The sequence below is a fragment of the Myxocyprinus asiaticus genome, chromosome 28 (assembly GCF_019703515.2).
Source record: "Myxocyprinus asiaticus isolate MX2 ecotype Aquarium Trade chromosome 28, UBuf_Myxa_2, whole genome shotgun sequence".
In the NCBI taxonomy this organism is placed as follows: Eukaryota; Metazoa; Chordata; class Actinopteri; order Cypriniformes; family Catostomidae; genus Myxocyprinus; species Myxocyprinus asiaticus.
This window is the reverse complement of record NC_059371.1, coordinates 21,152,620-21,166,150: the sequence shown is the minus strand read 5'-3', so window position 1 is coordinate 21,166,150 and position 13,531 is coordinate 21,152,620. Positions and strand designations below refer to the sequence as shown.

Here is a 13,531-nt window from a genome sequence, read left to right as displayed (position 1 = left end):
ATCCAAAACCCTAACTATAAATGTGATTTAACAAAAACATGAACTTGACATAAACTAGACTTGACTATGGCTTGGCTTGACAACAAAACAACATTCACATCCAATACTTAACAACTACACAATGGAAAACATGAGGCTTAAATACATGGACATGGGGGAACATAAACCAATGAACAAACAGAACTGATAACAAGATAATTAAACAATAAACCAATGAAAACATGACACATGAACATGGAGAGAAAACAGGAATCACATGACAAGGGAAACAGGAACTAAACACTTCAAAATAAAAGACATGAATCTACAGAATACACATGACATATCCCCCCCACTAAGGGGTGGCTCCCGACACCCCAACACAAACAAAACCCGTAAAACATGACATAAATTCAAAGTTCTGTAGGGAGCGGGGGGGGGGGGGGGGTGTCTTGAGGCGTGGGGCGTGGCGAGAAAGGGCGAGGGGCATGGAAGGTGGAGCCGTGAGAGGCTCGAGGGGCGGAGCCATGGAACATGGTGCCCGGAGAGTAGCCGAAGACTCGAAGGGCCAGGGTGGAGCCGATGGCAGAGAGGACCAAGGCGGTGCTGGAGGCTCGGAGGAGCAAGGCGGAGCTGAGGGATCGGAAGACTGAGGTGGAGCCGGTGGGACTGAGGACCAAGGTGGAGCCGTAGGGAAGGAGGTCCCTGGTGAAGCTGACAGATCGGAGGGACAAGGCGCAGCCAGAGGATCGGAGAGCCAAAGTGGAGCCAGGTGACCGACAGACCAAGGAGGAGCCGGAGGGACGAGGGACCCCGGCACAGCCGACAGGCTGAAGGAGCATAGAGGAGCCGAGGGAACGCTGAGCTGAGGCAATGTCGAGGGACCGACAGGCCAAGGCGAAGTCCAGGGCTCGGAGGGTCCAGGCGGGGTCGGAGGGCCGAAAGTTCCCCTTGCCTGCTCAGGAGAACTAAGGGTGGGTATAAGGGTGGGAACCATCTCCAGGTCCCACTGCTCAGGTGTGGCTGTGACATGGCATGGAGCAGGCTGAGGCGTTGCTGTGACGTGGCATGGAGCAGGCTGAGGCGTTGCTGTGACGTGGCATGGAGCAGGCTGAGGCGTTGCTGTGACGTGGCACTCTGGCTCGGCGGCGGCCGTGACGTGGCACTCTGGCTCGGCGGCGGCCGTGACGTGGCACTCTGGCTCGGCGGCGGCCGTGACGTGGCACTCTGGCTCGGCGGCGGCCGTGACGTGGCACTCTGGCTCGGCGGCGGCCGTGACGTGGCACTCTGGCTCGGCGGCGGCCGTGACGTGGCACTCTGGCTCGGCGGCGGCCGTGACGTGGCACTCTGGCTCGGCGGCGGCCGTGACGTGGCACTCTGGCTCGGCGGCGGCCGTGACGTGGCACTCTGGCTCGGCATCCGCCTCCCACACAGTGAATGTGGAACCAATGATCCGTAGGGCGAGGTCGATATATTGAACCAGGCTGAGGGAACTGCGACTGCCAGGCATCAAAAAAGAAATGGACTCATTCAATCCAAATCTGAAACAGTCTTTGAGGGCAACCTCATTAAAATCCACCTGGCAGGCTAGACCGCAGAAGTCCTCGACATAGTCCTCCAGGGGACGATTGCCCTGACGAAGGCGCAGAAGTAAAACTGCTGGGTTCATGGGTGGTCTAGTATTCTGTAACGTATGCTGGAACTTGCAATGATGGCAATGACGAAGACGATGATGAAGATGAGAACCCAAGTTCAGTTTATTTACAAAAGTGAATCCAAAACCCTAACTATAAACGTGATTTAACAAAAACATGAACTTGACATAAACTAGACTTGACTATGGCTTGGCTTGACTTGACAACAAAACATTCACATCCAATACTTGACAACTACACAATGGAAAACATGAGGCTTAAATACATGGACATGGGGGAACAAACCAATGAACAAACAGAACTGATAACAAGATAATTAAACAATAAACCAATGAAAACATGACACATGAACATGGAGGGAAAACAGGAATCACATGACAAGGGAAACAGGAACTAAACATTTCAAAATAAAAGACATGAATCAACAAGATATACACGACAAGGTGACGAAAACACCAAGATCTGAAAGGATATAAAAGGGACCCAGAGGCCTTTTTCTTACTCAACAGGCAAGATATTTTATTGACACATCTGTGTGTGTGTAGTGAAATACAAATTATACTGTAATGGGTGCAGAACTTTTCACTTGCAAGCTCACGTGTGTATTTTTCTTTATAACGGTAATAATTTATCAAAATAAACCCTTTAGTCTTAGGTTTGCCAAGGATATGTGAGTCTTGAAATTATGTTGACCACTGGTTGGTAACAATGACAATCTATAAATTAGTTACTACCTTGGTCTGTTTGGCCAGAATATCCTGCAGTTACAAAAACTTTACAACGTTTGACCTTATCAGACTAGCAATCATTGTGTCTAAAGTTAACAAATGTTGCCTAACTTTTGTAACGTCATTTATTTCAAAACATCAATGTTTCCAATAAGTCAAAACAACAGCATAAGATAGGGCACTTACCTGCCCAGATTACATGTTTTCGCATATCCATCTTTCCTTTCTTTCATTATTTATTTGTCCAGTCGCTCTAAGATGTCCTGTATCTGTGTATCAGTGCCTTGAACTACATTTATCCTCGTAGAGGAGCAGAGCCAAACCACAGCCAATGTTGTTCTGCAAGACGCATGCAGATTTATTTTCTAACTGCTAGAGGGCCAAAAGTACATAGTGTAGCTTTAACTAGACTAAGACTAACCAGGACAAGAAATGATCTATTCACAATACACAAAAAATGACAAAGGCAAACACGAGGGCTTAAATACAGAGACTGGGGCAAACAAGATAACAAGACAACAAATGATGAGCTAGAACTGAAAACAAGATAACCAGACAATGAAATAAGAACCAATGAAAAAACAGAACTAATAAACCAAGGAACCAATAAGAACAAAACACTTGAAACATGGCAGGAACAGGAAATCACATAACATAAATAGGAACAGGAAACATGGCAACTAAACTAAAAAAAAAAAAGAAAAAAGACATGAAATCAAAACATGAAAGTGAACAAAAATACACAAATACGTGACAGTTTACTGCTTCAGTGTATATAAAGGCCAAACATATAATTTAATATAATATATCCTGATATCCTGAAATATGATCCTGTATATATCCTGATCATCATTGTACTTCACTTTAGAGCTGGTCAGTTCTGATCATATGTTATAATAGCTTTACTGTTTCCAAGTGTGTCTGGCCAGACTCAGATATTCAAGGAATTTATAAATATTTGCATTTGAAAAAGATATTGTACAGTGTCTGCAAGGATTCATATACTGAGCCCTCATACCACTTTGGATGTTTTGTATTTATTTAAGGATTTTTGATTTAATATTTTTAGGATTTAAGCATTTCAATTTCAGAACAAATTCCCATCAAATTGAATTGAGTAATTTTTAACATAATTAAATATTGATAATAAAAACTCATTTAAGAATAGGCCTACACAAATTTAATTTGATGGAATTTTTTTATGAAACTGAAATACATAAATCTTAAAAATAGTTTGAAATATGTATTTGTAATTGGTAGTAGTTGAATGTACTGCTTTTTCTTTAAGACCTTGATTAAGCATGTCTTTTGCATCAGTTTTACACTGACATTTATAAATTAAACTGGAATAAGAAATATTTAAGATTAACAAGCAGGTTACACAGCAAAAAGTGGTCATAAAAAATCTAAAATTACATGACACGGTAAAATGCACATTTTGTTGCATAATCTTCTTGAAGAAACAAGATGTCCCTTCTTGTTTCCTCTGGGCGGGACTGTTTGAAACAAGGAAGTACAAGGGAGAAATAACATATCTATTGTTAGTGTCTCCCGGGTCTAGGCACTGAGACAGTCTCATATTTAGAGGAATAATATTTTATATAAGAACACCGGTAAGCGAAGTGAATGAAGAACAAAGCGACAAAAAACTGGACACAGATGTTAGAACTCCCCACGAGTTTGGGGAATAACCCTCGGTGACAAGAAGGCAATGTTGTTTTTCCTCTTGGTAAGCACAAATTAAAAAATAGACTATGTAATTAACATTATAATAGACTAAACAACTGTTCATGTGACTAATTCATTCAGAAAAAAACAAGACAGTATTTCTTAAAACACAGGACCAAGCATGAAATGAGATGTGACGTGACATATCCCGGATTCAAGAGTTGTATAATGCTGCCCTCTAGTGAACTGGAAACGATTTGTTAGCGTGATGGATTTGTAAACAGTTTGATAGGTAGCCTATAATGTAGCTTAAATATTATGTTTATGCCTTAAATATATACATGTGTTTAATGGTGAAACATTTCATTAAAAATGTCAGTTTTAAGTTATAGGCCTACATAGTTTCTTCTTTCGTGGCAAAATAAAACTGTTGTCTTTAAATTAAGACTCAGGGGCTAATGGATTAAACTGCAACTCAGTTGTATTTATACAAGATATTAGCAATTAATAAGTAACAACTTTGTAAAGCCAGTACTAATTAATTAGCATGAATTACTGGCTTAATGCTGGTTAGTAAACTTGATATTTGATGGGTCTCAGAAATAGAGCATTAACTACAAGACTTTCTATACAGAAATAGGATATTTATGTAGCCAAGTGGAGAAATTTAATGTAATGTAACTCTAGTCATAAATTGGACGTGGCCCCTTTAAGGACTGGAGTTTTGTGACCTGCTTTCTGGCACTCACTTGTGTTAAAAACATGAGAACATACGTAGATTGAACTGGAGAGCTCCTGGTTTTGTTCATTGTTTGAGAATTATTTGGGATGCATATGGATTGCATGAATGGAGTCTGACTACGTTCAGGTGCACACATGTGAGAACTGGCTCTACTGTATTTCGTTGAACCATATTTCATTTTTGTATTTCATTTTCGTGTAACCGTTTTTTAATTTTTTATTTTTATAAACGGCAGTCAGAATAAAACCCCAAAATATATTTTGGTATTCTGTGTCATTTTTTCACAACCCACCGGCTACATTTAATAAGTTGTATGTTGTTTTGTTTTTTTAGCTTTAAAATTTTTTTTTAAATTTGGCACCCATTCACGTGCATTGTGAGGACCTACCTATATTTTTGCAATAAATTTTTAAATGTATGTTTAATTTTATGATTCACGTTTATATATTTTTTTTATCTGCGACTACAATACATTTGTCATCATTTTGGCTCCATAGTAACACCAAAATGTGAATAAAATCTCCAAAATGCACATAAAAAAGTATATGCTCGCTTGAGGTGGATCAATTTTTTATTCAATGATAAATGCGCATAAACTATGATGGATACTGAATAAACTCCTATTGAATTTATTAGGAAAAACAAGATATGCATCAAAAAAGTAATGTGACTGAATAATTCATTTAAAACTTTACTAACCAGCAGACCATCTGAAATGTTGCTCTAGTCATTCTGTAATACATGTCCTGAAAATCCAAAGGCTGCAAAGAGTTTGCAGAGCAAATAAGTTGAATAGAAACTCTGCCAAAGAGCAGGTTTATTGACACTTTTGAAAAAAATATATATTATACTGTACATACAATATATACACTGGCGGCCAAAAGTTTGGAATAATGTACAGATTTTGCTCTTATGGAAAGAAATCGGTACTTTTATTCACTTTTATTCAACTGGCATTCAACTGATCACATTTATAGTCAGGACATTAATAATGTGAAAAATTACTATATAATTTGAAAAAAATGTTCAGAACTTCTTAAACTACTTCAAAGAGTTCTCATCAAAAAAATCCTCCACGTGCAGCAATGTCAGCTTTGCAGATCCTTGGCATTCTAGCTGTCAGTTTGTCCAGATACTCAGGTGACATTTCACCCCACGCTTCCTGTAGCACTTGCCATAGATGTGGCAGACATTTCTCATGCACCTTACAGTCTAGCTGATCCCACAAAAGCTCAATGGGGTTAAGATCCATAACACTCTTTTCCAATTATCTGTTGTCCAATGTCTGTTTCTTTGCCCACTCTAACCTTTTCTTTTTGTTTTTCTGTTTCAAAAGTGGCTTTTTCTTTGCAATTGTTCCCATAAGGCCTGCACCCCTGAGTCTTCTCTTTACTGTTGTACATGAAACTGGTGTTGAGCGGGTAGAATTCAATAAAGCTGTCAGCTGAGGACATGTGAGGTGTCTATTTCTCAAACTAAAGACTCTGATGTACTTATCCTCTTGTTTAGTTGTACATCTGGCCTTCCACATCTCTTTCTGTCTTTGTTAGAGCCAGTTGTCCTTTGTCTTTGAAGACTGTAGTGTACAATTTTGTATGAAATCTTCAGTTTTTGGCAATTTCAAGCATTGTATAGACTTCATTCCTCAAAACAATGATTGACTGATGAGTTTCTAGATAAAGCTGTTTCTTTTTTGCCATTTTTGACCTAATATTGACCTTAAGACATGCCAGTCTATTGCATACTGTGGCAACTCAAAAACAAACACAGAGACAATGTTAAGCTTCATATAATGAACCAAATAGCTTTCAGCAGTGTTTGATATAATGGCAAGTTATTTTCTAGTACCAAATTAGCAATTTAGCATGATTACGCAAGGATAAGATGTTAGAGTGATGGCTGCTGGAAATGGGGCCTGTCTAGATTTGATCAAAAATTACTTTTTTCAAATAGTGGTTTTTTACATCAGTAATGTCCTGACTATACTTGATGATCAGTTTTGTGATCAGATTGTGATCAGTTAAATGCCACTTTGGTGAATTAAAGTACCAATTTCCTTCCGAAACAGCAACATTTGTACATTATTCCAAACTTTTGGTCACCAGTGTATTATAGATCCACAAGGTAAAGTCATTCAAAGATGGAGGAACGCACACACATAGCGCTTCCAGAACAGTGTGAAACACTTGGAGGCAGGAGACAAGTTCTTTAAAATGTTTTGTCTGTATGCTATAAACTGTGAGTATTTTTTAAATAAAACAGTCACATTTATAGATCAAAGGCCTATGTGTTAAATGTGCCTCAAGCATGTTTTCTGTATTTTGGTTCATGCAAAAAATGCTTTCCTCCGTAGAAGATATTTTCCACATACCAAGAAAAACTGTTTAAAGGAGAGATTGTCCTTGCAGTCTATGCATAACATACTGTATAAATGTTTGTTACAAAGAGTGACTTTTTTTTTTTTTTCTAGTTTGTAACATAGGTGAAATGACGCAGGTTGCTAACCACACCTAATAGAAACATCTGAGGATGGGCGTGTATCTGATGGTGTGATAGCTGGCTCGATCAAGCAAAATACAACTAAGAAAACCACTGACAGCTCACCCAGTGTTGGGTTGTCTTATCTATACAAGATTGTCACAACATTCTGGTCAAACCGCCGTGTGTGTTTTCTTGTAACTCGGACATTAAAAACAACACTAACTGTACCACAGTATCGCTACATGTCCGTGATATTCCGACACAATGTCAACGGGAGTAGTACAGGTTTGGCAACTTACCTAAATAAATATTGTGTAGTCTTATAAAAGTCCAGTACAATTCTTTAATGCCTTGTAAATTATATGTTGTGTAGTATTAATTAATGAATTCCTTCGTTTAGAGGGTACAGTATTTGAATATAATTTTCTATTACAGAAAGGACTAAGGTGCTGATGGAACCTAAGCAAGGTGTATATTTACTTTTTTTTTCTTTTTTTTTTATTACAGTTCTTGTTGGTGTCCTCAGTGGTGGCTTTACACACTCAATATTCAGGTGGGTTGCCTAATTATCCTTTTCATTCCTCCTGTAGTATCATATTTGTGAAATACTGTAAGTGTACATTGGATACAGTAACTTGGTAACACTTTCCATAATTTTCAAGGACCCTTTCTTTATTGTTACAAAAGAACTGTAATAGAAAGTGTCACCTATCGTATACTGTATATGCATAAATATTTCTTGGGTTTTTGACAAACAGGGGATCACCGCTTAGTCATATATGTGACATTTGCTCCAGGACTTGAATATCTGCCGACATACTCTTCGTATGGCATGCTTGATGATTACAGAGTATTTACCTACGACAGCGTCTCTGATGTTTTCTCACATCCCTTTGGCCAACAGGAATCTCTCTCCACTGTCTGGAGAGATCTTAGGGATTGCACACATTTTAAAACTGGTTATTTCAACTTGTTTTCAAGATATGCAAATGCAACACTGGGGTTGAAAGGTAGGTTTGATAGTGTATGTCAGTCTGGTTCTAAACTCGTTTTAAACTGGCTCTAAACTCAAACCACAAAGCAGTAAATAAATTGAGAAAATATGTGGACCACTTGGTAGTGTTATGTAGAACTTCATGCAATTAAATGAAGTTATTACTTTACATTAATGTGATTTTGTACTTTAATAACATTCATATCAACATTACAGTTACTGCTATAAATATTGCAAGTGCAATCATTTTAATGAATGAAAGAGGTTACAGATCACAATTATACAGTGATCCAGCAATGAGTCCATTATTGTATTCCATAGTAAAACTACACTATACTATTTTTAGGCCCACTTTTACAGTTAATGTATGGATGTCAGCTCAGCCATAATGGAACATCAAGTGGATTGTATCATTTTTCAGTCAATGGAGAGTACAGTCTGTCTATGGACATGGACAACCCCCTATGGTACTCATATTTGCCACAAGATCTGGACATTAAGAACATTCTTGACAGGTTTGAGCTCTGGAATCACAATAATCTTATATACATTCACCGTGTTTGTGTTCCTCGCCTCAAGATGTTCTACAAACACAGTAAAGCAATAATTGACCAAAAAGGCAAGTATATATTTGTGCATTTTTACATGCATCCAATGTTGTTCATGCTGTAGGTATCCATGCATCCGACCAGGTTATATGCAGGGTGGTAAACTGGGTTTTACATTGTCACCCTTAATTACAAACATATAATATTCAGCTTATTGTACTTTTCATTTATAGTTAGCTGATTATATCTGTTTTGTCTGCGCTCACAGTTCGTCCAGAAGCTACGATCAGGCGCCAACGTACTAGTGCTCTCATCTGTGTTGTGACGGGGTTTTACCCTAAAGAAATCACTGTGGAGTGGATAATTGATGGAAAGAAACCCTTAGATGGGACATCAACAGGTCTCCTGCCAAATCATGACCAGACGTACCAAGTTCAAATGTCAATTGAGTTATCTGATGCTACACACAACTACTCCTGTCAAATAGAGCACAGCAGTCTTCAAGAGCCGATGGTCCTTACATGGGGTAATAATATTTCACAATTGTTCCTTTTATGGAAAACTATTAAAAAAAATATTACTTTTAGTTAACAGCTCATTATGACTGACATCAACCTGATATGATCTATCTGTTCCTGTCTCACACAGATGGATCCTCAGGTATGGCCAATGAAAATTCTTCAAAGCACATTGGTTTGATTGCAGCACTTATTGTGGTGTTTATAGTAATAATAGTTATTTTCTGTTTTATAATGAAACGTGTCATTTAAAAACTTTATAATTGTATTTTTTACATAAATTATCATTTTATCATATATTTTTATAATATTATATTATCTATAATATCCTAAACTACTATTTATAGTTTGTTGTAGCAAAATACCCATTTACAAAGAAAAAGGCAATTTTCAACTGCTGTAAATAGATGATATGATAAAGCTTTCAGATCTTTTTTCAGATCTTTATTTTCTTATTTATAGTATAACGTTTTATTGTGTTATACTGACTGTTGTTGTATATCTTATAATGTTAGTTTTGTTGGTCTTTCTGTGACATTTGTGTCATTTTCCATCATTTTGTGTTCAACTAATTGTCTGTTTTGAGAAAGACGTTCATTATCCAAAAAATTAGGATAAAGATATTTTACGATTTAATCTCAGATCTTTATTCAGTTTTACATAGTTTTACAGAAGTGCAATTTCATCTTCCTTAGAAGTCAAACGTTGCCATTGTGGCATAATTTCCAGTCTGGTCTTACATTACACAATGCTGTACTGCTCACACACAGAGAACAGCCCCTTTTTGTCTCGCACTGGTTTACAAAGCAAAGGGTGTCAAATTAGTTTGTTCCAAAAACTGCCACATAACTACTCACACACAGTAGAGAGAGCATGCCTGAAAGTGTTTGGATCATGTGATGTGAGATCATCTGGGATGAGAAGGTGATCATCAGCTGAAGCCAAGCACTAACAGTGTCTTACCAAAAGACCACTCTAAAGCCACATAATTGATCCAAAGTGCTCAATGCTGCATAAAAAACTAACCAGGTTGGGGGTATAATTTGCAGTGGAAATTACAAGCAAATAGCTTTTAACATAATGAGAAAGAGAGAGAGAGAGAGAGCTGCAAAGCACATGCTTTACCATCTAGTAATCTGATCTTGAGCACCACTTCTGTCCAGACCACTTCAGCACACTCAATTCAGAGAATGGGAGAACCTGCCCAAATCTGTTTCTTTGTAATGGGTGTCAAACACTAGAACTGCCAAATAATGTCTTTGGAAAAAGTCCATTTGTGGCCCCCAAAAGTATTTTGACAATAAAGTCACTCATAAGAATACATTAATGTCATAGAATTTGACAAAAAAAATATATATCCAAGTGGCATTTATTTAAAAAAGTGTGCACAATCACACTTTTCAAGCAAAATGTTTCACTAAAAAAGGTTTTATTTGTTAAATTACGAAATGATAGGTGTTGGTGAGAAACGGAACAATATTTAAGTAATTTTTTTACCCTAAATCTCCACTTTTACTTTCACTTTCAGATGTGAAAGTGAAACTAAACAGGCACCACATGTGACTTTCAGATGTAAAAGTGAAAGTGTAGATTTAGAGTAAAACAATTACTTAAATTTTGATCTGTTTTTCAACCACACCTATTATAGGGTACAAAGGGGCTAAAGGCACACCTTAATGAAAATTAGCTTTTTTTCTGGTCACAAAGTGTCTCAAGATTCAAGAAATACATTTATTTTTACTGAATATTGATGGAGCAACATATTTCGCGTGGAAATAAATAACAACAGAAGGTTGTTTTGAATACAATTTTTTTTTAAGTGTAGAGGGAGCCTTTTACCCCACACCTTCACTTGGGGTAAAAAGCCCACAAAGGGGTTATATTGATATAGTGTAGATACCGGAGCAATAGTTATAGGGGACAATTTGTCAACTTATGCAAATACTTTTGAGACAACAAGATGCTTGTTTAGTAACAAATTAAGATAATACTTATTCAAAATAACCACTTCAGAAAAGGATGCATAATTTCTTGTTCATTTCAATCACATTTGACATTTCATTACATCTTCATTATTCTGTAAACAAGTCTATTCCCTCCACTTAAGAAAAACAGTGAGTTTAATAGGGGCCTTTAGCTTCAGCAAATATAAATAGGGGCCTTTAGCTCCAGCAATTTTACCCCAAATACTATCCTTTCACTTATTGGACAATTATTGAAATGTTTTATATATAATCACCTTGAACAAAATTGAAAATGACAAATACGTTTTTTTGTTCCAAAATAAATATGATAATTTCCAGGATATTCATTAGCTACATAAATTTACAACAATTTAAAAAATATTAAATATTAGATCAAACTGTCTCAAAATCAACCTTTAGGCATTACATGCAATGATCTCTTGGAAGAGGAAAATTCTGCAGTTCATCGTGTCAAACAGGTGTTTAGGAAATGACTATGGTAGGTTTTGATGCTATTTAGTGTTTTGGGAGAAAATAAAATCAAAGGGGCATTTTACCCCGTGGAAACCTTTAGCCCCGTTGTACCCTATCATTTTTGAAGATATAGATTTAACCACTGGAGTCTTATGGATTACTTCGATGTTGTCTTTATGTGATTTTTGGAGCTACAAATGTCAGATCACCATTCACTTACATTATATGGACCAACAGAGCTGAGATATTCTTCTAAAAATATTTGTATGTGTTCAGCAGAAGAAAGAAAGTCATACACATCTGGGATGGCATGAGGGTGAGGAAATGATGAGAGAATTTTCATTTTTTGGGTGAACTATTCCTTTCATTTTAAATGAAGGCCCTTTGACGGTAACAGTCAAAGTGAAACACCAGCAGATGGCAGCAGTGAAACACTAAGGTTGATATGTCGCTGTCCTCTGTTTATCTCCATTGCTCATTTTAAACAGCTTTCAACAGGTAAAATACTGAATTATTACATTTTATAGATATAGATACAGCACATATTTGCTTTAACAGCAATCAAAATATTATTCTTAAATGTTAAGCACGTACCTCAGGGATATTTCTGTATTAGCACTATGTAGACGAAGCTGAAGGTTTTATCACTAATATTTTATTAGCCATGGCCAGCCAGACTGACAGTGAAACCAATAGCGTGAACCGCAGATAAATTGAAAAAGACACTGCACCAGTTGAGTCCTGTCACAAACATCACGCTCAGCCTTTACGGTCCTCACTTTGGTGACATGTGAAGAGACATTTTATGGAGTTGACTCTCATTACAACATATGTAAATGCACAATTACTTTAGACGAGACATCTACACTGCTTTGCCCATTGAAGCAAATTTCAATGCAAGTAGGCCTACAATGTAATTTTTTCAAGAGTGTCTTCATGAATTCATTTGTTTGGAGTGAAAAATGGTAGTTAGAAAAAAAAAAAATGCTGCTATTACAAATGTGAATGTCTTCAGGCATGAAAAATGAATAGTAAGCTGTCCATGGCATATGTATGGCATATGTGTGGAGGACAGGCAGCAGTCTGCCCCCACTGAGAGGCGGTGAGTGATTTACAGCACAGCACAAGGGAGATAGATGGGAAAGGGGAAGGTCTCTCATATATATGGGGGCAATTACAGGGACGCTGGGGCGTTTAGGGCTGATAAGTAACAGCACTGAGTGGGGGTGAGCCTTTTTCGCCCCTGACAACAGCCCTATAAAGAGTGATGGATCCTTGGTAACTAGCCCTATGCCAGTTTTTCTATCCTGAACATTGTAATGTGATGTCTGTAAAAGAGTAACCAGAAACAAGATATCCAGAAGTTGATGGTGTGACTCAACTGTATCTCAATTTTATGCACCCTTCACTATTTGTTTTTTCTTTTCAGCAAAAACAGAGGCTCATTACAACTGATGTGATCATGAAACATTTTAAGAGCTTGGCCAGTGTGGTGAATTCCTGAAAATGACCAATCATTCATTAGTGCCTGGGAAAGACGTTTATAAAGTTTTTCAGAAAGGTATGTGCCAGGGTAGTGCCAGCAATGATGTCAGTGTCACTCATGTTATTTTTATATCTGCTAAAATGGATTTAATTCTCGGCTCACACTCTTCTGTCCATACCGGACTTATGAAAACCTAATTTTCTTATGATTGCGGTAATGACGTCTATTAAAACAAAATGCTATGATAAGCTCAGTGCTAAACTGTCTATAACACATCAGGTGTTTATCCTGGGG

At 37.5% G+C, this 13,531-nt stretch overlaps 1 protein-coding gene across 3 annotated transcripts; it reads left to right on the top strand.

The window, feature by feature from the left end:
- The first annotated feature begins 3,839 nt into the window (after nucleotides 1–3,839).
- Nucleotides 3,840–9,949, top strand: LOC127419008 (hereditary hemochromatosis protein homolog). Of its 3 annotated transcripts, none has more exons than XM_051660025.1 (7): nucleotides 3,840–4,091; nucleotides 7,243–7,538; nucleotides 7,761–7,806; nucleotides 8,012–8,263; nucleotides 8,669–8,866; nucleotides 9,064–9,321; nucleotides 9,444–9,949. In XM_051660025.1, the coding sequence occupies exons 2-7, from the start codon at nucleotides 7,518–7,520 to the stop codon at nucleotides 9,563–9,565; spliced, it is 897 nt and encodes a 298-aa protein (XP_051515985.1). In that variant the 5' UTR covers nucleotides 3,840–4,091; nucleotides 7,243–7,517; the 3' UTR covers nucleotides 9,566–9,949. The 3 variants fall into 3 exon arrangements, with proteins under 3 accessions (XP_051515985.1, XP_051515984.1, XP_051515983.1); XM_051660023.1 differs by having other exon boundaries at nucleotides 3,844–4,091; nucleotides 8,594–8,866; XM_051660024.1 differs by lacking the exon at nucleotides 7,243–7,538 and having other exon boundaries at nucleotides 3,843–4,091; nucleotides 8,594–8,866.
- Nucleotides 9,950–13,531: the final 3,582 nt, after the last annotated feature.

Bases quoted from the DNA above. Each gene is read 5' to 3' on its own strand.
- LOC127419008 (XM_051660023.1), top strand. From the start codon at position 7,518: ATGTCAACGGGAGTAGTACAG. The intron at 8,867-9,063 runs GCAAGTATATAT...CTGCGCTCACAG, and splicing joins AGCAATAATTGACCAAAAAG to TTCGTCCAGAAGCTACGATC. The intron at 9,322-9,443 runs GTAATAATATTT...TGTCTCACACAG, and splicing joins GCCGATGGTCCTTACATGGG to ATGGATCCTCAGGTATGGCC.